Source organism: Lithobates pipiens, unplaced genomic scaffold, assembly GCF_037356315.1.
Source record: "Lithobates pipiens isolate NorthernLeopardFrog02 unplaced genomic scaffold, aLitPip1_a1.2 Scaffold_8, whole genome shotgun sequence".
In the NCBI taxonomy this organism is placed as follows: Eukaryota; Metazoa; Chordata; class Amphibia; order Anura; family Ranidae; genus Lithobates; species Lithobates pipiens.
In genome coordinates, this window is record NW_027507903.1 from 582,327,584 (window position 1) to 582,353,850 (window position 26,267).

General features: G+C 43.1%; 1 protein-coding gene across 2 annotated transcripts in view; it reads left to right on the plus strand.

Moving 5' to 3' along the window:
• Positions 1–13,263, plus strand: part of TSPAN16 (tetraspanin 16) — a 99,254-nt gene extending 85,991 nt beyond the window's left edge. For both annotated transcript variants that reach the window (XM_077470303.1, XM_077470304.1), the window contains 3 exons: positions 5,075–5,209; positions 5,376–5,459; positions 12,003–13,263. In XM_077470303.1, the coding sequence (XP_077326429.1) occupies positions 5,075–5,209; positions 5,376–5,459; positions 12,003–12,056 (273 nt within the window). In that variant the 3' untranslated portion in view covers positions 12,057–13,263. The remainder of the gene's footprint in view (positions 1–5,074; positions 5,210–5,375; positions 5,460–12,002) is intronic.
• The last annotated feature ends 13,004 nt before the right edge of the window (positions 13,264–26,267 follow it).

Sequence of the window (26,267 nt, forward strand, 5' to 3'; positions counted from 1 at the left end):
AGCTCCACAAACAATGTTCCAATAAAGGCACAGCTTTCAACATTGTAGAGATTTGCATCTAGTAAAGCTGGCCATACATGGATCTAAATTTAGCCAGTTCAGTAGGGATCGGCCAAATTTAGATCCAAGTATGGGCTAGCTGGTTTTACACAAGTCGATCTATCAATCGACTTGTGTACAACCGGCCTGTCAGTGCCACATGCTCACTCATACAGACAAAGACCATGTGCTTACCTAGACGCAGCAAGTGCAGAGCCTGTAGAAGGCTTTCGAATTCTGATGTGTCTCAAATGTCGCTGTTGGCAAAAAACATACCACCTGAGACCCAGTCTGTATGGTGTTTTGCTTGCATCTGTCTAGCAAGGCTACTTTGCAGTATAAGCAAGAAAACTCAGACCTCTGCAGTGTGTAAATGTGCTTTTACTATACAAAAATGCTGTACATATTAAACTATTACAATATTAGGACTACAGTACAAGACTGACAGATATCTATAACAAGCAAAATGCCTAGCAAATAAACAGCCTATGGTCTGTAACAATAGAAATACACTTAAAAGTTACTTAGCTCCAGTTACTCTGTTTGTGATCTCGGTTGACAACGAGGCATCTGGAGATCAGCACCTTCTTGTTTGCTTATTACAGATGAGAGTCTTTTGGTGTTAAAGTGGTTGTAAACCCTTACAAACCACTTTGACCTACAGGTAAGCCTAGATTAAGGCTTACCTGTAGGTCCAAGAAATATCTCCTAAACCTACACGGTTTAGGAGATATTTGCCGAAAGACAGGCATAGCTTCCTACGGCGCATGCGCCATGGACAGTGGCGCGCAGGCACACTGAGCGCGCCGCAGTAAGCGACGATATGCCACAAGTGTCGGCTCCCGTGCGCATACGTGGGAGTGACGTCATCGCGGCTCCAACGAATGACAGCGCCGGAGCAGCAAGACCCACCAAGAAGATGGAGGCTCCGGACTACAGGGGACAGCGGTGGCTTCGCTGGCTCCTGTGACAGGTAAGTGGCACATAATGGACTACTATGCAATGCATAGTAGTCCATTATGCTTTACCTTTGCAGGGAATCAAAGAGGATGTAAACCCATCAGGGTTTACTTCCTCTTTAATCCATTTTGAAGTCTCCTTAGCTTATACCTGACAATCCCTTTCATATGTCCCAGTTTGTTGACAATGGTTACAGGCTTGTTTACCTTCACAACCGACTAACAGAAAGACATCTCTCATTCTTTCAGTTTCAGAGACCCTCTCTTAGGCCCCATGCCTACGAGACGCTGGTGCAAACTCTGCTGAACACATTTTTAAAAGCTGAAACCGGCGTTTAGAAACAATAGTTTTGCCGCAGTTTACAGAGATTTAGCGGCGTTTTACTGCGTTTGTGTCTAGAAGCGTTTAGTTAAGATAACATCATAGAACCTCCCCAAGCTCACAAAAACAGTATTATTAACTATTTCAGCCATTTTGTGAGACCAGAGTGAGTAGCAGCAGCTGTGAGAGCAGCAGCGTACTTGTATTTAGTGTGTCACTTGCCACGTCACCTGCCACAAGTTGTGGATTGTCCACTTGCCACGTCACTTGCCACATCACCTGCCACAAGTTGTGGATTGTCCACTTGCCACGTCACTTGCCACAAGTTGTGGATTGTCCACTTGCCATGTCACCTGCCACATCACCTGCCACAAGTTGTGGATTGTCCACTTGCCATATCACTTGCCACGTCACTTGCTACGTCACCTGCCACAAGTTGTGGATTGTCCACTTTCCACGTCACCTGCCACAAGTTGTGGATTGTCCACTTGCCACATCACTTGCCATGTCACCTGCCATGTCACTTGCCACAAGTTGTGGATTGTCACTTGCCACTTCACCTGCCACGTCACTTGCCACAAGTTGTGGATTGTCACTTGCCACTTCACCTGCCACGTCACTTGCCACAAGTTGTGGATTGTCACTTGCCACTTCACCTGCCACGTCACTTGCCACAAGTTGTGGATTGTCCACTTGCCACGTCACTTGCCATCTGCCATGTCACTTGCCACAAGTTGTGGATTGTCCACTTGCCACATCACTTGCCACCTCCCTTGTCACTTGCAATTGCAATTGTTTAAAATATTTTTTTAATGGGTTTTTATCATTTGCCATCATTTTTTAGATTTTTTAATGTAAAAAAGATAGGTCACCTTTTATAACGCTTATAAAAGCGGTACCGGCGTTTTGCTGCGTTTTGCGTCTGAAACGTGGAAAACTTTTGCATCTGAACCCATTTTTTTGCTTCTGGAAAAACTAGGTTAAACGCAACTGCATAAAAACGGCAAAAAACGTGACTGTGTACATGGACACATAGGATAACATTGAATGAGTTCAGGTGCAGTTGAAAAAGTGTCCAACTGCCTCTGAACACGCGTTTAACAGCGTCTCGTATGCATGAAGCCTTACCAGTTTACTGTAGCTATAGAGAAAATAGCCTGTTCAAACTGTCAATTGAATACAATGGTATCTGCGTTCCCATTGTATCCAGCAGCATTTGTTTGAGAAGCTCTGTGTCTGTGAAACCAGAATGCTATGAGTCTTATAGAAAAATCATATTTTATATCAAACGCAACACATTTGGGTAGTATGGCAACTCGCTGATTTGACAAGGTCCACAGGGACTGTCAATTCACCAAGAAGACTCATAGGGGAATTATAATTTAATTTATTGTAGACAGGTAAATTACAGGGGATGTTTCTTGAGCTTTCTCAGAGGTGAAAAGATATTTTGATCAAACAGCTTGCTTACTTTTTAGAATGACCTCTTTACTCTATGGAGGCAAAATTGAAATTAAACTCAAGAGCAAGGGGAGGCCACGTCTAACTAATGGCTGTACAACCTAGTACCCAAACAGAGGGTAACACAGGGGAGCATACCAATACACAAACATCAGTAAGAAAACAGGCTGCTGTGACAGCGCATATAGAATGTAAGGGCTCATGCACAGGGGGGGTATTGGGGTATATAACGTAAAATACAGTGTGTTTATATTTCGGCGCCCTGAAGCAACAAGTGTTGTGTACAGCTGCCTGTACAAACGGATAACAAGATATGGATATCTGTGGTTAGGGCTGCTAATGGGGGGGGCACGGGTCCTCTTGTAGGGGGTCCGAGTACACAGGGAGGGGGATTAGTGATGGATGACAATTGCAGAACTCTTTCTCCAGCAGCTGAAAGCTAGTCTTTCCCCCTTTCCCTGCTGCCACTTTTTTTCTGCTGAGAAAGAGACAGCTGTCCCTCACTAATTCCCCTCCCTGTGCGCCCCCCGCTGGCTCCAATGTTAGCTCTATTCCTGAGTTTGTTATCTCTGTAACTTTGTTTCTCTCCCTCTGTCTCTCTGATCCCGGAGCTCCAACTGCCCAGCCTATATGTTTTTTTCATCCCAACTTCAACTTTACTTATTATCTTTTAGATTTATCAGGAATTCTGTGAGTTATGTTGTACTTGTGTCTACTAATATTGATTTTATTTATTTAGCGAAATATAGCTTTAATATTTTCGGGGGGGGGGGGGGGGGGGTCTGTCAGGTAGTCTGTATGGGGCCCCGCACAAGGCCACGACGTCTCGTTCTTCCCCTCTCTACAGATGCTGTCAGTTTGATTATATTCTGCTCTCTACATGCTGTTGGAACTGTGAGTGTTCCTGATTGGGCTGCCTTCCCACCAGGTTATTTGTGAACTGCCTCTGCGTTCTTTTAACCGCTTAAGGACCGCCTCACACCGAGGTACGTCGGCAGAATGGCACGGCTGGGCAGAATCACGTGCCTTTAAGTGCCCAGCCGTGGGTCGCTCGCGGCTCGGTCCTGAGCTCCGTGACCGTGGCCGCTGAACCCGATCGCCACCAGTGTACCGTGATCCGGTCCCAGAGCTGAAGAACGAGGAGAGGTAAGTGTAAACAAACCTCTCCTCGTGCTTCCTACTGAGCCTGTCACTGATTGTCTGTTATAGGGAAAGACAATCAGTGATGTCAGACGCCAAGCCACGCCCCCTACAGTTTAAAAAACACACACTTAACTCCTACACTGCCCCTAGTAGTTAACCCCTTCACTGCCAGTGACATTTTTACAGGAATCAGTGCATTTTTAATTGCACTGATTGCTGTATTAATGCCAATGGTCCCAAAAATGTGTCAAAATTGTCCGACGTGTCCGCCACAATGTCGCAGTCACAATAAAAATTCGCTGATCGTCGGCATTACTAGTAAAAAAAAAAAAATTATTAATAAAAATGCCATAAAACTATCCCCCATTTTGTAGACGCTATAACTTTTGCGCAAACCAAACAATAAATGCTTATTGCGTTTTTTTTTTTTACAAAAATATGTAGAAGAATATGTATCGGCCTAAACTGAGGGAAAATTTTTTTTTATATATGTTTTTGGGGGATATTTATTATAGCAAAATTAAAAAAATAATGCGTTTTTCTTTCAAAATTTCCGCTCTTTTTTTGTTTATAGCGCAAAAAATAAAAACCGCAGAGGTGATTAAATACCACCAAAAGAAAGCTCTATTTGTGGAGAAAAAAAAGCATACCAATTTTGTTTCAGAGCCATGTCGCACGACCGCGCAATTGTCGGTTAAAGCGTTGCAGTGCCGAATCGCAAAAAGGGGCTTGGTCCTTTAGCTGGAAAATGGTCCGGGGCTTAAGTGGTTAATAGAAGTCCTTTCATTGCACTCGGACTGAGTGTGTTATTCTGCTATACCACACTGCATCCCACCAAGTCATTGTGGTGGTGTGGTGTTCTATGTATAGTGTTTATAAGAAATGTATTATGGAAACATCCAGCGACCAATTCAAATTTGAAAGTGTCGTGTTCTACGTATGGAGTGTAATAGAAATGTATTCTGGAAACATTCACTGGCCAAGTTATACTGGATGTGTCGTGTTCAATGTATAGCGTGCAATATAATTGGGCAGGTCATATTGGAGGCTCAATGTTATACATTACATCTGTATGTAGTATATTAGATTATTTTGATCATTGTTAGTGGTAAGGTCATGCTATTATATATCTAAATCTACTACCTTCCAGATGAAGTGCTGTGGATTTCATGGATATGAAGATTTCAAAAACTCCACCTACTACAGGGATAATCACGAATTTCCTCCAATCTGCTGTGATTACAAGAGCCCCTGCCAGGAGTCTATTATAAGCCATCTGATCAAGGTAAAATTAATTCACGGACTAACCTTATAACCCTATAACTAATAACCTTAAAAACCAGACAGATCCAGAAATGATGCCCATTATAGCATCTGTGTGTGTCCATCTTGTTCCATAGTCAATATGAGCCTTGCTCCTTGTTGATACTCATTTCTCCTTTCACCTCCAGGGTTGCTTATCCGCCTTTGAGGCCTTCCTATCTCAGAATGGGAAGATTGTCGGAGGAGTGGCTCTAGGAATCTGTGGTCTAGAGGTAAATGGATCCCACTTGTATGATGATGTATAATTTTATAGTAGTAAAAATCCTAAGTATCTTTTTAAACTTGGAAGTAGATACTTCAGTAAATTTGTGATTTTTTTTTCTCAATTAAATAAGTATTTTTTACATTGCTAATTTCAATACAAGATTTTTACAGCTACTATAAATCTATATGAAATTTTTGTTTGAATGTGAATGCCTTTAGCTTTAATTCTTGGCTATTCTTAGCCCACGTACACACGGTCGGAGATTTTGGCAACCAAATCCATCGGATTTAGTCCGACGGATTGTGTCCGAAACTGTTGCATACACACGGTCGGGCCAAGTTGGCGAAAAATCCGATCTTTCAGAACGTGATGACGTAATTTCGTTACGATGGGACTACGTTCAGGCTAGTAGCCAATAGCTTTGATGTAGGAATTTGATCTGAGCATGCGTGGCACTTGGTCCGATGAAAATGCTCTACACATGATCGGATTAGGTCCGACCGGCCCAGTTGGTCGGGAAATATTTCCAACATGTTGGAAAATTGGGTCGGACGGAGATTCAGACGGAATCAGTCCGATGCATACCACACACAGTCGGAATATCTGATGACACGGTCCGATAAGACTCATTCCGACAGATTCTCTGACCGTGTGTACAAGGGCTTACATCTATGGACAGCCATGATTGAAATGAATAGGCTGTAACATGGCAAACAACCTATACACTGCATTCGAGAGGCAAAATTTAAAGGGTAACTCCACTTTGGTGGGAAAAAAATTAGCAAATAAAAGAATAACTAATATAACGTATACAACTGTGACACAAGTCTTAAGCCGCGTACACACGGGCGGACTGTATGGTCAACTTAGTCCTTCAGACAATCCGACGGACAGTCCGTCCTACTTTCGAATGAACGGACTTGACCACACACGATGAACAAACAGTCCGTTGAAAGCTTGCGCGATGACGTGTACAGCACGTACGACGGGACTAGAAATAGGACGTCCAATACACAGCAGTGCAACCTTCCGCCGTGTAAATCCTTTCTGAGCATGTGCCATACTTAGTCCGTCCAACTAGCCTACTCACGAGCGGACTGTCCGCTGAAACCAAAGTTGGACGGACAATATTACGGAAATTCCGAAATACTTAGTCCGCCAGACTGCACGCTGAAAAAGTCCGCTGAAGCCCACACACGAGCGGACTGTCCGCTGAAATGTGTTTCGGCGGACTAAGTTGGACAGACAGTCCGCCCGTGTGTATGCGGCTTTATTGTAATTGAATGTTATTAAAAAATGACCTTTCCTTTCCAAGCTGCAGCGCTGTAATTCTCTGTAAAATACAATGCAATATGGCTACCTGGAGGCTGTGTACAGAACGCCCCCCAGATATGTAATTTCCTGCTTGTGTGATTGGCTTACTGATTTTACCAGAAGTCTGCACTAAATTACAAAATAGATTTTTGGCATTACCTGCAACAAAAATTTGCTTTTTTGGTGAGATATACCCAGATGAAATAACATCTAAAACAATGCGGACCCTGCCACTTTCCTCATTATAGACCTGCAGGTGCAGTAGCTGCTTGATAATTATAGAGCCACTGCCATACAGACTCACTTTGCACATGGATACAGACAAACATCTATTCCTCCAGAATAACATAAGGTAGGACTCTGCAACAAAGTTTGTTAAAATCCTTGCAATATACATAGATCACCTAGAGGGGGGATATTTTTTTCTCAACGAAAGTGGAGTTACTCTTTAAATAAGGTAATATGTTGCATTTGTAGGACAAGTAATGGCTGATTGTTGATGATTGATATCAGTATCTTCCTGGCACTGGTTAGTAAGGGATGGTGCAGCTTCTCCTGGCACAGACGACTTAGGATACAGAATAAGGGATTGGTTCAGGGTTTAATTTAGGGGTTATTTTATGAGGATTTGGTATTAGCCAAATGGTTGTTTTTTTTTTTCAGAACCTCTTTTAGGTTTTTATTGTTGTCTATGTTTCTGTTGAGCAGATTCAACTATTTTCCTAGATCACCATTGTCGTTAGGACTGAAAGTGATTGGAAATCCAAAAGAAAATGAAGGGGAATCCCCCAATTTAATACTCTAAAACTAAAAAACTTTTTTTTTGGGCTTTAGATACTGGATGCATATAGGTTAATATATGTAATGATATAAGTTAGGGGATTATTGCTTTTCTATGAGTCACTATACAGTACTGGATACTGAGCACCTTGAGGACAGTCAAGCAACATGTGACCCTGTTGGCATATAATAAAGATGGCCAAACACTAAGTACTAGTTTACACTTGCTTCAAAACAAGGCTTCGGACAGGCTTTGTTAAAGCTCTCTGAATGCCAGTCAAAGCTCCTGTCACTAAATAAAATGGTTAGTTTACAGTCCTGTTTACACCTTGCTTTTACTTAGTGCTTCGATGAGGCTTTGGTGGGGCTTTGGTGAGGCTTCAAACAAGCTTTGCCATAGACTTTTATTGAGGCTTTGAAGATGCTTTGAAGCACCACTAAAGCTAATGGGGTATAATTTTTGACGCAAAGCCCAAGCAAAGCAAAAGCAAAGGTGTAAACATGACTGTAAGCTAACCATTTTATTTAGTGACAGGAGCTTTGACTGGTGTTCAGAGAGCCTGTCTGAAGCCCTGTTTTGAAGCAAGTGTAAATTAGCCGTTAATGTTTGTTGAAGCGAAGCAAGTGTAAAGGGCTCGTTTACACTTGCTTCAAAGCAAGGCTTCGGACACTCTTTGTTAAAACTCTCTGAACACCAGTCAAAGCTCCTGTCACTAAATAAAATGGTTAGCTTACAGTGCTGTTTACACCTCGCTTTTGTTGAGACTTCGATGGAGATTTGATGGGGCTTTGGTGAGGCTTTGGTGGGGCTTCAGTGAGGCTTCAGTGGGGCTTCAAGCGAGCTTTGTCATAGACTTCTATGGAGGCTTTGAAGATGCTTTGAAGCACAGCTAAAGCGACATGAAATTTAATTGTTGAAGCAAAGCAAAAGTAAGGTTTAAACAAGACCGTAAGCTTACCATTTTATTTAGTGACAGGGGTTTTGACTGGCATTCAGAGAGCTTTAACAAAGCCTGTCCGAAGCCTTGTTTTGAAGTAAGTGTAAACTAGCCGTTAATGTGTGTTGAAACCGAAGCAAATGTAAATGAGCCCTAATAGATTTTGGCATAAGCGTTCATAGGAACATTTGTACTAAGATTCAAAAATGTATTCTCAGTGCATTCAAAGACTTGACTAAAGTGGTTCAAAATTTGGTTTGCTTTTAATATTCAGTTGTGGAATGAATGGACATTCCTAAACGAAAACCACATACGCTGTTTGTATGTTCAAGAAATATTTTCTATCCTGCTCCTTCAAATTTTCTCGTCACTGAGGTCCTAAACAAATATTAAATTGCCACCCATTAACAATTCAAAAATCAAAAACATTTAACATTTTTAACTAAATTCTACTAGTGTATGACCAGCTTTAACCGCTTCCCGCCCGCCGGTCGTCAAATGACAGCTAGGCAACGCAGCTCTCGTTCTGGGTGGACGTCATATGACGGCCCTCCAGAACGACCGCGGCGATCGGTGGTGCGGTGTGTCAGTCTGACGGAGGCTTTTTACCACATGATCAGTCGTGTCCAATCACGGCTGATCACGATGTAAACAGGAAGAGCCGTTGATTGGCTTTTCCTCACTCGCGTAGAGGAGAGCCGATCAGCTGCTATCCTGACCGGGGGGGGGGGTCTGTGCTGATTGTTTATCACCCCAACCCCCCCTCATTTCCCCACCCAGGACGACCAGGATGCTGCCAGGACCATTAGGGATGCCACCACACTGGACCAGCAGGGAAATGCCAATCAGTGCCCAGGCAGCTGCCAATCAGTGCCCATCCCCAATGCCTGCCAGTGCCATCAGTGATGCCTATCAATGCCCTCTATCAGTGCCCATCAGTGCCACGTATCAATGCTGCCTTCCAGTGCCACCCATAAGTACCCATCAATGCAGCCTTTCAGTGCCCATCAGTGTCACCCATCAGTGTCGCCTATCAGTGCCCATCAGTTCCCACCAGTGCCACCCATGAGTGCACATCAGTGCCGCCTATCAATGCCCATCAGTGCTGCATATCAGTACTGCCTATCAGTGCCCATCAGTGCCACCTCATTAGTGCCACCTCACCAGTGCCGCTTTATCAGTGCCCGTCAGTGCCGCCTTAACAGTGCCCATCAGTGAAGGAGAAAACGTACTTATTTACAAAATTTTATAACAGAAACAAAATAAAAAATGTTTTTTCTAAATTTTAGATCTTTTTTTATTTGTTTAGCAACAAATAAAAAACACAGAAGTGCAAGACCTTCTCTGTAACTCTAAGGCTCGGTTCACACCAGACGCGGCACGACTTGCCGCGCCGCGACCTGCCGCGACCTCAGCGGCGACTTGCAAAATGACTTCTGTATAGAAGTCAATGCAAGTCGCCCGAGGTCGCCGCAAAAGTAGTACAGGAACCTTTTTTCTAAGTCGGAGCGACTCGAGTTGCTCCTACTAGAACGGTTCCGTAGTACAGAACGGGGGCGACTTGTCAGGTCGCGGCGCGGCAAGTCGTGCCGCGTCTGGTGTGAACCGAGCCTAAAAAGGTAACTTGTAAAAAATGTTAAAGCATCGCCTATGGAGATTTTTAAGTACCATAGTTTGTCGCCATTCCACAAGCGTGACAAGTTAGGTATCTATTTACTTGGCGTAACATCATCTTTCACATTATACAAAAAACGTTTTTTTAATTCATTAAGGTGTATTTTTTCCAAAAAAATTGCGTTTGAAAGACCGCTGCGCAAATACAGTGTGACATTAATTATATTGCAATGACCGCCATTTTGTTCTCTGGGGTCTCTGATAAAAAAGTATATAATGTTTGGGGGTTTTAAGTAATTTTCTAGCAAAAAAAAAAGATTTTTACTTGTAAACAACAAGTGTCAGAAATAAGCTTGGTCTTAAAGTGGTTAGTATTCAAAATAGTGTTTTACAGGGCACTGCAAGTAAAAATATCTTATTTGTTGACAAGGATCACTTTAATGGTAGTAGAGAGGCACATGTAGCCCCCCGAGCTAGCAAACCAAGATGATCAAATAAAAAATGTTTATAACTTCCTGTGGCTAAACTTTTAGGCCCCTTTCACACGGGCGGATAGAATGGTGCTTTTAGCTGCGTATTTTCTAGTTTTCGACCGCAGCTAAAAGCACACAATGCTATCCTATGGCCCCATTCACACACAGCGTTTAGCTGCGATTTCGTTACATGCGGTTCTGTGCGAATAGAAAAAATAGAATTAAATGCGTGCAGGTGCAATGTAGCGCCGCTATATGCACATAACCGGAGATAATCGCAGTCTTTTGTGTCAACTGTGGATAGCAGCATGAGAAGGGATTCAAGAGACCAAAAAAATAAAAGGGTTGCTTTGGGAACGACTTTATTGGATAACTGCAGCTGAACGCAACTGCACAGAAATGCACATAAACGCAGGTAATTGCACTGTACAGATGCAGCTGATTGCTGTGCCTGGAGTCTTGAATTTCACAGAAACAAATAAACATGCTAAACTGCGGCAGAACAGCCGTCCCTGTGAAAGGGGCCTTAGATTCCCTGAAATATAAAAATATTCTGGTATATCTGAAATATCAAATTGCATGCCAAATCGAAGCCTATTGCCGGCAACGGCACCGTCTGCATCGGTGCGACACCGACTTTGTGGCGCCGCACTGATTCCCAAAAGTAGTTCCTGCACTACTTTTGGCAACTTGGGGGGCGATTTCAATAGACATCTGTGCATGAACCCGCACAGATTCTCAAATCGCCCTCCTAAGTCGTATTGAAATGCCGGTTTGAAATCGTGCGAGTACTGCTGAACTCACGCGATTTCAAACCCGCATTCAGTGTGAACCCATTTCTATAGGAGAATTGTACAAAAAAATTATTGGTTAAACCCACAAGTTCTTTTTTTTTTACCACTACCATTCATTTATATTGGCTTTTGGAATTTACAAATGCAGCAATTTAGACATTGGATGACAGGTTTAGCTCTGGTAAACACCTTTGGATAGATAAGTAGTGCATTTTATATACAAATATATAGATCAGACCAAAATGAGCGACAAATGAGGAGGAAAGAGGGACAGAGGGACTTTATTCCAAATCAGGGACAGACCCCAGAAATCAGGGACAGTTGGGAGCTATGTTTTCTATACAATACTGAAGTAAGATATTAGGCTATTAGCTCCGCCAGGGTGGGCTACACCATAAGGCTGGATTCACACCTATGCATTTTTAGTGCTTTTTGCATTTTGCAGATTTGCACTACAGAAGGTGTACCATAGGAAACCATGATAAATGGACAGCAGTGCAAATCTGCAAAAGGCACTAAAACTGCATAGGTGTGAATCCAGCCTAAATGACCTATGTGCCATGCAAAGTGCTGTAAAGTTATTTTGTGCTTGGTTTTATAAATGAAATAAATGTTGTATGTTGTGTTTGCCTTGCAGCTTGCAGCCATGATTGTGTCGCTCGTGTTGTTTTGCCAGATCAGCAATAAGTAATCGATTGGATCTGCCATTATTTCTGCTGGGGATATCTCTTTTGATGGTAGTACTAAATATGAATGCAGAGGGTGAAGCCCTGTGCTATGATTTAGGAGACTACACTCTGTGTAGTATCGCCTCTAATTGATGAATTTCCGGCATCAGCTTGTCAGTTCGGTTATCTGTCATCCGAGCAGATCTCAGGATTGGGTAAAGATTATTAGCACTGTCACACCTGAGCCTACCGCACGTCACCTTTAGACTGAGACTAATAATAAATTCTATTTTCTTACACTTTTTAACCTATAAAGGCCTATCTGATAACGCATTATAAAGAGCATAAAAAGATGTACGCAGTGCAGTAAGTGACAGCAACTGATCACATTTCAGCTTACGTTAGTCAGGAAATATAAAGACTGGTTGCTCACGGTTACTGTACTTTTTACATTGCTTAATGCCTTATTGAATAAGCCCAATAAAAAAAATAATAAAATAAAAATCTAAGTAAAGTTGGCCATACACCTATAGATTATCTGCAGATTTTCTATGGTTAGATGGAAAAAGTGCAACAGATTTCTCATTGTTCGCTAAACTGTGTGGATGGAGGAATCTCCCACTTTTTCCATCTAACCATAGAAAATCTGCAGATAATCTATAGGTGTATGGCCAGCTTAACATGTCTCCCAAACAGCCAATCCAATTTCAGCTGTCTTTTTTTGCAGTGCAGCTTTCAAAAAAAAAAAAAAAATCTACCTGGCTTCTGATTGGTTGCTTCTGTTTTTTTTTTCTTTTCTCTTGTTTTATCGGTTTACTGTACGAATTGTTTGTTTATATAAAATGTAAGAAAGTATGTTTATGTTTGATGAATGTAAGGGCCGGTTCACACTGCGAGCCGCGGCGAGGCGTCTCCGACTTCCTCGCCGCGACTTGCAGGGGGGGTGAGCGGCGACTTGCAGAGGACTTCTGCATAGAAGTCAATGCAAGTCGCCCCCGAAGTCGCCCCGAAGTAGTACAGGAACCTTTTTTCTGAGTCGGAGCGACTCGAGTCGCTCCTCTCAGAACGGTTCCATTGTACTCAATGGGGACGACTTGCGGGAGCGAGGCGAGGCGAGCCGTGTCGCCTCGCCTCGCGCCGCAGTGTGAACCGGCCCTTAATGAATATATTAAACTGTTGAGAAATATTTTAATTATAAGGGCTAAAGTTAATAATAAAAACTAAGGCTGTTATAGGTGTATTGTGTTTTGTTACCATTTTAATTTATTTTGAGTGCCTTAGATCCTGATCCCTGTATATCCTGCGTTATTTATTATAAAAGGGACAAGGTGCCCTAAATAGAATTAAATTATTACAAGGGAAGTAGGGCAGGAAGTTTGTGAAAAGGTGGAAGGAGGGAAATGAGGGGGGGGGGTTAAGAAGGGGGGATTTGGGACAAGGGGGGGGGGCAAAAGGTTGGGGAGGAAGGATAAAAGGGGAGGGAAGGCAATAAGGGTTGGGAAAGAAAGGTAAGGGTGGTGGAGGGGAGAATTGTTGAGGAGAAAGAAAGGGAAAGGTCAGGAAGGGGGTAAAATCTTCCGGGGTTGAAACAGTTAACTAAGACTATTCCTAAGGATTTTCATTCAAAATTCTATCAATCTATGGCCAGCTTTATAATGTAGAATCAATACGTGAACCTGTCTGGTTATTTGCAGTAATTGTCACGCTACTCCTCAATGTGAAAAGTGACCTGTAAGGTGGCTTGTTCTCATACAGGAACAAATGACATGCTATTATTAAAAACACAAGTGATTGTTGCTGCATGTCTACATAAAAATCACCCTCGTCTTGGATACACAGATCTCTCCAAGGTATTGCCTACCTTCAAAACAGCTCTTGGCTATAACACTGCAGGCTACCCTGGGAAAATGGCAGCCAATCACCTGTCAGTACATATGTGCCAGGCTGTGTTTACTGTGTGTGTCACACCACAGGCCACCTGGGGGAAGAACAGCTCCAAGCCTGGATGATACTTCTGTGATCTGCACTAAAGGACACCAAAGCACGCACAGGGAAGAATTAAACATGGGCAGGTGAGAAGAACAGAAAAAAAAATTCCAAGAAAATACCTAAATAATAGATTCAAATTTAGCAAACATTTTTTGCCTAAAAATTATTAGTCATAACTAAGGATAAAAATCTATTTAGGTTTAGATTTCATTTTCCACTATGACAAATCATTATTTTTCACACCAGGCACATATAAAAAATACCGTATTTATCGGTGTATAACATGCGGGAAGTTTAAGGAAAAAAACTTACATTTTAAATAAAAAGCTTTGAAGCAAATCAGGGTCACAGCTCATTAATGCACCCTGCTCAGTGCCCATCTGCAGCTTCTAAATTGCCCATCAATGCACCCTGCTCAGTGCCCATCTGCAGCCTCTAAATTACCCAACAATGCACCCTGCTCAGTGCCCATCTGCAGCCTCTAAATTACCCAACAATGCACCCTGCTCAGTGCCCATCTGCAGCCTCTAAATTGTTTACCAATGAACCCTGCTCAGTGCCCATCTGCAGCTTCTAAATTGCCCATCAATGCAACCTGCTCAGTGCCCATCTGCAGCCTCTAAATTGCCCATCAATGCACCCTGCTCAGTGCTCATCTGCAGCCTCTAAATTGCCCATCAATGCACCCTGCTCAGTGCCCATCTGCAGCCTCTAAATTGCTCACCAATGAACCCTGCTCGGTGCCCATCTGCAGCTTCTAAATTGCCCATCAATGCACCCTGCTCAGTGCCCATCTGCAGCCTCTAAATTGCCCATCAATGCACCCTGCTCAGTGCTCATCTGCAGCCTCTAAATTGCCCATCAATGCACCCTGCTCAGTGCCCATCTGCAGCCTCTAAATTGCTCACCAATGCACCCTGCTCAGTGCTCATCTGCAGCCTCTAAATTGCCCATCAATGCACCCTGCTCAGTGCCCATCTACAGCCTCTAAATTGCCCATCAATGCACCCTGCTCAGTGCCCATCTGCAGCCTCTAAATTGCCCAACAATGCACCCTGCTCAGTGCCCATCTGCAGCCTCTAAAATGCCCAACAATGCACTCTGCTCAGTGCCCATCTGCGGTCTCTAAATTGTCCATCAATGCACCCTGCTCAGTGCTCATCTGCAGCCTCTAAATTGCCAATCAATGCACCCCGCTCAGTGCCCATCTGCAGCCTCTAAATTGCCCATCAATGCACCATGCTCAGTGCCAATCTGTAGCCATTAAAGCAGAGTTCCACTTTTGGGAATCCTCCCCCCCCCTCCGGTGTCACATTTGGCACTTTTCAGGGGGGGGGGGGAGCAGATACCTGTATAATCCAGGTATTTGCTCCCACTTCCGGGCATAGATATTCACGGGTACCTGCGGATATCTACACCATATCTGCACCTCCTCCATTTCCCCGCTGTCTTCTGGGAAACACACAGGTCCCGGAAGACAGTGGGGACCTGTGGGATCACGCAGAGCGACTCGCGCATGCGCAGTAGGGAACCAGGCTGTGAAGCCGCAAGGCTTCACTTTCTGAATCCCTTACTGAAGATGGCAGCGCCTCCACCAGAGAGCCGAGGGACAGATTGGCTTTGGGTGCCGACAACGCAGGCGCCCTGGACAGGTAAGTCCATATTTTAAAAGTCAGCAGCTGCAGTATTTGTAGCTGCTGACTTAAAAAAAAAATATGGCTTTAAATTGCCCAACAATGCAGCCTGTTCCATGCCCATCTGCAGCCTCACCTTTCTCATCAAGTGTTGGATTATCCCTGCTGTCTCTGAGGGAAGAGGAAGAGCGGGCGATGCTGAATTACACAGAGCCGTGATCTCCTGTGTACCTGGCACTCCGTCACTCACAGCCACACCTCCTGGCCCTGCTCATATGATAGACAGAACAGTGGCCCAATGCGGGCCAGGAGGTGTGGCTGTGAGTGATGGATGGCAGGTACACAGGAGATCGCGGCTCTGTGTAATTCAGCAGCACTCGCTCCTGCTCTTCCCTCAAAGACAGCAGGAATTGGTGTATAACACGCACACACGATTTTCCCCTGATTTTAAGGGGAAAAAGTTTGTGTAATACACTGATAAATATGGTATATAAAAAAATAGGGTGCCCGCGATGTCGGCTCCCAAATCCCATCTTCGGCCACCTTGCCGCTTCACAGCCTGGTTCCCTACTGCGCATGCGCAAGTCGTGCTGCGCGATCCCACAGGTCCCTACTGTCTTCTGGGACCTGTGTGTCACCCAGAAGACAGCAGGGGGTGGAGGAGGCGCTGGATATGCCATAGATATCTGCGTATACTGCGGCTATCTATGCCCGGAAGTGGGAGCAAATACCTGGATTAGACAGGTATCTGCTCTCCCCTCCCCCCTGAAAGGTGCCACATTTGGCACCTTTCAGGGGGGGGATTCCAAAAAGCGGAAGATCCATTTTTGGGTGGAACTCCGCTTTAAATCCTCTTCATTCCCTTCCCATTATTTCTCTCCTATCTAGTCCTTCCTGCACTTGTCCCCACCCAACCCCATACATTTTTGTCTTCCCTTCCCAAACATACCTTTGCCTTACCTCCCTTACCTTCTCTTCCATCCTTCCTTTCCTGCCCTTCTTCCCTCTTTCACACTTTCTTCCCAGCACTTCTTCCCAGATCTCCCACTTTCCTGCCCAATACTTCCTCCTCTCCCACCCTGTACTTTTTGCGACTCGGCACTGCGTCGCTTTAACTAACAATTGCACAGTCGTGCGACGTTGTACCCAAACAAAATTGACTTTTTTCCCCACAAATAAAGCTTTCTTTTGGTGGTATTTGATCGCCCCTGCGATTTTTATTTTTTGCGCTATAAACAAAAAAAGACCGGCAATTTTGAAAAAAGTACAATATTTTTTACTTTTAGCTATAAATATATAAAAAAACTATTTTTTCCTCAGTTTAGGCCGATACGTATTCTTCTACATATTTTTGGTAATAAAAAAATAACAAGAAGCGTATATTGATTGGTTTGTGCAAAAGTTATAGTGCCTACAAAATAGGGGATAGTTTTATTTATTTTTATTTTTATTTTTTTTATTAGTAATGGCGGCGAGCTGCGATTTTTATCGTGACTGCGACATTATGGTGGACACATCGGACACTTTTGACACTATTTTGGGTCCATTGTCTTTAATACAGGGATCAGTGCTATAAAAATGCATTGATTACTGTGTAAATGACACTGGCAGGGAAGGTGTTAACCACTAGGGGGTGATGAAGGGGTTAAGTGTGTCCTAGGATGTGATTCTAACTGTGGGGGGAATGGGCTACAACTCACATGACAGCGATGAAGGATGATGCTCCCGATGAAAGGATGATGACTTTGAGTCTGCTGGGGCTGTTGAAATCACATCCAAAATAGCAGTGCCCAGCAGCAGTCTTAGGGAATTTGGACATCTACGCAATTAAATAGGAGCTCCAGCCCCCCTCCCCCCCCCACCAAAAAAATTAAAAGTTAGTCACTACAAATACTGTAGCTGCTGACTTTTAATATTAGGACACTTACCTGTCCAGAGATCCCACAATTTCGGCACCCCAGCTGATTTTTTTAATGGGCTTTCAGGTGCTGCCACCGCCATTGCTTGTAAGGGAAAACGTCAGTGAAGCCTTGCGGCTTCAGACCCGGTTCCCTACTGTGCATATGTGAAGCGTGCCGATCGTTGTGAATGGCCTTGTAGCGGAGGGAAGGAGGAGAAGGGCCGAACTTCTGGGGGACATTGCCATGGCGAGGCCTTCTGGAAGTGAGGAGGGGTACCTGTCAAAAACAGGTACCTGCTCCCACTTGAAAGGTGCTAAATGTGGCAGCGGAGAGTGGGAGGAAGCAAACAAGAGGAGCTTCTCCTTTTGGGTGGAGCTCCTCTTTAACTCCTTCAGATCCGCTCTATAGCTGAATGACAGCAACAGCGCAGATCTGCTTTTCCAGGAGATAATCATCTTCCAAATTTTGAATAGAATGAATTTGAACATACTATTTTAGAATAGAAGAGAAAATAATAGAATAGAAAATAGAAGAATAGAATAGAAGAAAAACAGTAGAACAGAATAAAATAAAAAGAATATAACTGTCTTCCAAAATTAGAATTTTGAATAGAATAGATTAGAATAGACAATAATAAAATAGAGTGCAAAATAAAAGAATAAAATAGAGTAAAATAGAAAGAATATACCCGTCTTCTGAAATTCTAATTTTGAATAGAAAAAAAAACTTGAATTAGACTAGAATAGATTAGAGTAGAATAGAAAGAATAGTATAGAAAAAAACAATATAATACAATAAAATAAATAGAATTTGAAAAGAATAGAATAAGATAGAAAGAGTGTAACCATCTTCCAAAATTCAAATAGAATAGATTAGAATAAAATAGAAAAAAAGTATTAAAAAAAACAATAGAATAGAATAAAAGAATATAACCAGCTTCCGAAATTTGAATCTCGAATAGAATAAATTTGAATCAAATTTGAAAATAAATAAACAAAATAAAATGAATTCCAAAAACAATAGAGAGAAAAAAATGCAGTAAAATGCATAAAAAGGGATGCCATAATAGCATAATAGCAAGTAAATGAAGTAAAAAGAAAAGGCACAAGGGTGCCAACTTTATTAGTATACAAAAGATATATATTTAAAAGTAGACAAAAATTCACTCTAAAGCCGCGTACACACGGGCGGATTGTATGGCCTACTTAGTCCATCATACAATCCGACGGACAGTCCGTCATACTTTCGAATGAACGGACTTGACCACACACGGATGCACAAACAGTCAGTCGAAAGCTTGCGCGATGACGTGTACAGCACGTACGACGGGACTAGAAATAGGAAGTCCAATACACAGCAATGCAACCTTTCGCCGTGTAAATCCTTTCTGAGCATGCGCCATTCTTAGTCCGTCGAACTAGCCTACTGACGAGCGGATTGTCCGCTGAAACCAAAGTATGACGGACAGTATTACGGAAATTCCGAAATACTTAGTACGCCAGACTGCACGCTGAAAAAGTCCGCTGAAGCCCACACACGAGCGGACTGTCCGCTGAAATGTGTTTCGACGGACTAAGTAGGCCATACAGTCCGCCCGTGTGTACGCGGCTTCAGAAACAACATATCAATGAATAAACATCCAAATTGATTGTACAATAATACTACCCAAAGCTAACAGTCCAAATTTCTGTCCAAAACAAATTAGGTACAGTTTAGGATTGATAGCATAGATCCCGACATGTTTTGGAAAGTTGCATTAACCACTTGCCGCCCGCCCTATTACAAATTGACGGCGGCAAAGTGGTTTCATTATCCTAACCGGACGTCATATGACGTGATTAGGATAATGAGCCGCTGCGCGCCCCCGGGGGCGCGCATCGCGGCGATCGTTGTTGCGGGGTGTCAGTCTGACACCCGGCAACTACGATCTTGGTAAAGAGTCTCCGACGGAGACTCTTTACCATGTGATCAGCCGTGTCCAATCACGGCTGATCACAGTGTAAATGGGAAGAGCCGGTGATCGGCTTTCCCTCACTCGCGTCTGTCAGACGCGAGTAGAGGAGAGCCGATCGGCTGTTCCTCTGACAGGGGGGGTCTGTGCTGATCGATTATCAGCACAGCCCCCCCGAGGATGCCCACACTGGACCACCAGGGACACCACTAGACCACCAGGGAAAAGGTAATAAAAATCCATAATCCTCCCTAGACCACCAGGGTGCCAGTCAGCACAATGGGTGCCAATCAGTGCCCATAATGGATGCCAATCAGTGGCCACAATGGGCATCACTGATTGGCATGCATTATTGTTTGGCACTGATTGGCATCCATTACTATAACACCGATGCCGCCTATGAGTGCCCACCTGTGCCGCCTATGAGTGCCCACCTGTGCCGCCTGAGTGCCCACCTGTGCCGCCTGAGTGCCCACCTGTGCCGCCTATGAGTGCCCACCTGTGCCGCCTATCTATGCCCACCTGTGCCGCCTATCTATGCCCACCTGTGCCGCCTATCCATGCCCACCTGTGCCGCCTATCCATGCCCACCTGTGCCGCCTATCCATGCCCATCCGTGCCGCCCATCCGTGCCAGCTATCAGTGTCCGTCCGTGTCGCCCATCCGTGTCGCCCATCCGTGTCGCCCATCCGTGTCGCCCATCCGTGTCGCCCATCCGTGTCGCCCATCAGTGCCGCCTATCAGTGCCACTTCATTGGTGCCACATTGATGCCCATCAGTGCCACCTTATCAGTGCCCATCAGTGTAGCCCCATCAGTGCCCATCAGTGAAGGAGAAAACGTACTTATTTACAAAGTTTTGAAACTGAAACAAAAAAAAACATTTTTTTTTTCAAAATTTTCGGTATTTTTTTATTTGTAGCGCAAAAAATAAAAACCGTAGAGGTGATCAAATACCACCAAAAGAAAGCTCTATTTGTGGGAAAAAAATGATAAAAATGTCATTTGGGTACAGTGTAGCATGACCGCGCAATTGTCATTCAAAGTGCGACAGCGCTGAAAGCTCAAAATTGGTCTGGGCAGGAAGGTGTTTAAGTGCCCTGTATTGAAGTGGTTAAAGTGTACTTTTCCTTCTTCAGGGGAAAATTTTACAGTTGGGTAAATTAATCTTTTTGGTCTGTAACATAAATATATGTATATAGTAATAAAGGCATAATAACATAGCAAAGACAACAAAACATAGTCTATAGCTTATTATACTGTATTGTATGGTAACTGGGTAAGAAGTACTTACATATTTTTGGACTCATTAGAAATCAGAAAGATGAAAAGACAGAGATAGAGTACATGCTGGCTGCATGAGTCCACACACACGGAAAAAGGAATTGTTCATGTGTCCATAAACCGATCTGCCAGAGTGCATTCACAAGGGACACCTGAATTTACCAGCAGCGATCAAATTGTCGCCGCTGTGGGGACAAGTGTAACAAGGGAACAGTTAGATCAAACTTCCTCTTATAATAAAGATGATAAAGAGAGTAAAAGAGATGGCAGCAAACACACGAGCACAAAACCACGCTCCTGTGATAGTATTTACCTATGGACATTAACCTCACATTGCTGATGTCCCGGTGGCGGCCAGTGGACTGACACAGATCATTAAAATGCCTGGTCTGATGTAGCAGGGACCAATGGGGCAGTCCAATCCGCCTGATTGTGGAGTTCAAGGCGTCTCTCTGACGGAGATGCGCATGGCGTAGCCATGCCCATAGGGGCGTGATGACGTCACACGCCTCCGCGTCACCGGAAGGGGAACGCTCGCCGATGGTCATGACCCTAAAAAGTCCAAGCAAGGGGGACATCCCCTTTTATGCACTTTGCTGCATTTTTTCTCTCTAGTGTTATTTAGAATGATGACAGGCCAGCACATTTTTCAATTCTCGTACCTTCTTTCTCTAGATTCCAAAAACAAATTTAACTAATTTAACTAAACGTAATTATCTGAATAACGAATCAAAACAATTTTTTTCGTTCTGCACATGTCTACTCAACATTCTGTCTCATGATATCTCAGAGCCACAAAGTTGGTACTAAAGGACTCCCCTTTGCCAGACAATGTGATTCTGAATGGGCAGGGGGTAATAGTGTCATGCCCAACATGTGCCACAGACTGCAGATCCTGCACCGATAAATGTCTGAATGGTAAAGTATCTCCAGTCAGGGTCATAAGCCCAGCATATTTTATTACAGTGGGGGTGAAAAAGAGAGCTTGTAGTCATGGCCGTCTTTAAGGCAGGGCGAAAGGGGCAGCTGCCCTGGGCCCTGTCATTGTTGTGGGGCCCAAAACAGCTGCCTCATACTTGCCAACTATGCAGGTTTAAATAACCTTGTCCCTTGAAGTTTTATTCCTGTGCTGTTTCCCAATATCTCAGTGTGAAGTGCTACTGCTAATGCTGCCCAGCTCTGCCCTATTGTTGTGTACAGATGACTCACCTGCAGACCTGTGTTTACATGTAAATAACCGGCATTCGCATGTAAATAGCGATGACAATACTGAGTAAATAGCTGCGCCTGGTGGCATTGATATGTAAATAAAGTCGGCATTCCTATGTATATCATGCTCCCCTGCAGTGAGGAGGTGATGTGCTGTAACCTCTACCAACTAATCAGTGAGCAGTAATGATATTCTGTAATTTCTGGCAACCAATCGCAATTGCTGCCTGATCTGATACGGAAAACGAATTTTAAGTCAAGCTGCTATTTATTGTATGCCTCAGAGAAGGTGGAGAGGGAAATTGCTTGGGGGGGCCCCAAGAAAAATTTTGCCCAGGGTCCAATCTATATTAAAGACAGGCCTGCTTGTAGTAGATGTCACCACATCAAATGGGACCCATCAGAGAGCTCATAGTAGATGTCACCACACCAAGTGAGACATGTCAAGAGGGCTCATAGTAGGTGTTATCGAGTCAAGATGTACAGTGGGGAGAACAAGTATTTTCTACACTGCTGATTTTGCAGGTTTTCCTACTTACAAAGCATGTAGAGGTCTGTAATTTTTTATCATAGGTACTCTTCAACTGTGAGAGACGGAATCTAAAACAAAAATCTAGAAAATCACATTGTATGATTTTTAAGTAATTAATTTTCATTTTATTGCATGGCATAAGTATTTGATACATCAGAAAAGCAGAAATTAATATTTGGTACAGAAACCTTTGTTAGCAATTACAGAGATCATACGTTTCCTGTAGTTCTTGACCAGGTTTGCACACACTGCAGCAGGGATTTTGGCCCACTCCTCCATACAGGCCTTCTCCAGATAATTCAGCTTTCGGGGCTGTCGCTGGGCAATATGGACTTTCAATATATAATGAATGCCCCTCGCGCTATCTACGTGTGTAAATAGAATATGGATAGGTAATTGCCGCTCAATCTATAGTGTATACAATGCACTAAAGTGATAACAAATAAAGTGATCAGCGCAACTATGATGGGCTAAATTTGATGGGCTAAATACAGTGTGAAAAGGGGAGTATATGTATAAGTTCAATACACAAGTAAATGCGCAAAAACAGGGTCAAAGATTTTCCCAATGTCCACCAGTCTCTCACCAATTGAAACCAAAAATCCAATTATACGAATGAGAGTCCATATTATGTAAAGATCCGTACGGTTATAAATATAAAAGCTACCAGTAGAACAAAGGAAAGCATTTAAAACCAGGAGCTCCATATCCAGGGCTGCCATCAGTGAAGGACAGAAACCATGTTCCAAAGTCTGTGAAAAAAAGCAAAGGAAGAGGCGCCTCTGGGTGTAGAGATAACATACACTTTAATTAAAAAAACGCATTTATTTCAGGCAACTCACATTTTGGATGTGGTCTATGAGCATTCAGTCACTTTAAAAGCTGAGCATGGATGTGGTCATCTAGTAGTCCATCAAGCTGAGGCGCTGTAGCCGCTAGTGGCCAGGAAGTGGCACAGACGCGGAGAGAGATGACATCATGAGGTGGCTTTTAAAGTGACTGAATGCTCATAGACCACATCCAAAATGTGAGTTGCCTGAAATAAATGCGTTTTTTAAATTAAAGTGTATGTTATCTCTACACCCAGAGGCGCCTCTTCCTTTGCTTTTTTTTATATGTATAAGTTCCTCTATGAATTGTGATGGTGTCCAGGGGCGGACTGACCATTCGGGCACTCGGGCACTGCCTGAGGACCCCATGCCACTAAGGGGCCCCATCAGGGTTGCCAGCCTCAATAAAACCAGGGACAGTATGTAAAAATCTGTGTGGCCCCATAATGTATTGCCCGGGGCCCCATAATCTTCTCCTATTGCCCAGGTGCCCCAGAATCTTCATGGCTGGGGGTCCCATAATCTCCTATTGCCCGGGGGCCCCATGAGTTGTCAGTCCACTCCTGATGGTGTCACAACGGCTTGTGCAATGAGTAAAATGGAGCTACTTATGTTAATATGTAAACAAATCACATATACATACAATAACAATACTCAGCAAACAAAATCAACAAAAAAAATAAATATAAATATATCCTGTGCAAAAAGAAAATGCGTGCAAAAATGTGATTACGTGCAATCAATCCTGTTCAGAAAGCAATAATGTGCAAAATAGCAGTTTTGTGCTGGATTCTATAATTCACTGAAAAAACAGATTGCAATAGTCCTGTGCAAAAAAGCAATGCTGAAATCCTGTGCTAGAGAGAGCACTACTGTGCAAAATGTCTATAATCCTCTGCAAAAAGCAAATGGTATTCCATATAACAATATAAATATATACAGTATGTCACTTGATGGCCAATATAATTGACTATATAAATTCTAATCATGTGCTATTCACGCCACACAATAATGATGAACTGCTTACATTGACCCAATAGTCCATACAATGTAGCTGATAAAACCGGAATGGGGTAAAAATTGCAGCTGTGCTTCACCCAGAGTCTTCAATAGTGTTCTCCAGTGTGAAATCTTCGCGTGTGTCACTTAATGCTCTCTATGCTCTTACCTCTATTCAGATGATAACCGGCTTAATAAACTTAGTATAGTTGTGGAGTCTTCCAGGGTCCCTGTTCATTAGGGATATTCCACCTAGTCTTGTGCCTCTAATGTGTGCTTTCAATGGGTCAGCACAATTCCGATATTCATATACACCAATCGTATGTGGGGAATAAAGAATAAATTCCCATAGCGTGATATGTTTAAAACACACTATAAATTTTATTAAATGAACGGCCAAATGGGCACTTAAAAGAAACTTAATGGCAAATCTGTAAAATAATCAGCATTACAGACGCCCCTTACATCATGTCCGGTCTTACAGTGTCCAGTCACTCTCTATGCATTACGACACCCCACTTGTCTTCATCAGGAGACTCCTGATGAAGACACCGTAAGACCGTAACCTTACATCACCGTAAGTGATGTAAGAGGCGTCTGTAACGCCGATTATTTTACAGATTTGCCATTCATTTTCTTTTATTATTGTAAGTGCCAATTTGGTTTCCATTCGTTTAATAACAGTTATAGTGTGTTTTAAACATATCACACTATGGGAATTTATCCTTTATTCCCCACATATGCTTGGTGTATATGAATAACGGAATAGCACTGACCCATTGAAAGCACACATTAGAGGCACAAGACTAGGAGGAATATCCCTAATGAACAGGGACCCTGAAAGACTCCACAACCATACTAAGTTTATTAAGCCGATTATCATCTGAATAGAGGTAAGAGCATAGAGTGCATTAAGTGACACACACCAAGATTTCACATTGGAGAACACTATTGAAAACTCTGGGTGAAGCACAGCTGCACTTTTTACCCCATTACAGTGTTATCAGCTACATTGCATGGACTATTGGGTCAATATAAGCAGTTCATCGTTATTGTGTGGCATGAATAACGCATGATTAGAATTTACATAGTTAATTATATTGGCCATCAAGTGACATTTTTATTATATATATATATATATATATATTGTTATATGGAATACCATTTGCTTTTTGCACAGGATTATAGACATTTTGCACAGTAGTGCTCTCTAGCACAGGATTTCAGCATTGCTTTTTTGCACAGGACTATTGCAATCTGTTTTCAGTGAATTATAGAATCCAGCACAGAACTGCTATTTTGCACATTATTGCTTTTTGCACAGGATTTATTGCACGTAATCGCATTTTTGCATGCATTTTCTTTTTGTACAGGATATATTTTATTTATTTATTTTGTTTGCTGAGTATTGTTATTGTATGTATATGTGATTTTTTACATATTAACATAAGTAGCTCCATTTTACTCATTGCACAAGTCGTTGTTCATAGAGGAACTTATACATATACTCCCCTTTTTACACTGTAGTCTATTTTAGTGGCATTCACTAACCTATTTTAAATTTAGCCCATCATTGTTGCGATGATCACTTTATATTTGTTAATACAGACTTTCAGCTCCCTCCAAAGATTTTCTATTGGGTTCAGGTCTGGAGACTGGCTAGGCCACTCCAGGACCTTGAGATGCTTCTTACGGTGCCACTCCTTAGTTGCCCTGGCTGTGTGTTTCGGGTCATTGTCATGCTTGAAGATCCAGCCACGACCCATCTTCAATGCTCTTACTGAGGGAAGGAGGTTGTTGGCCAAGATCTTGCGATACATGGCCCCATCCATCTTCCCCTCAATAGGGTGCAGTTGTCCTGTCACCTTTGCAGAAAAGAATCCACAAAGAATGATGTTTCCACCTC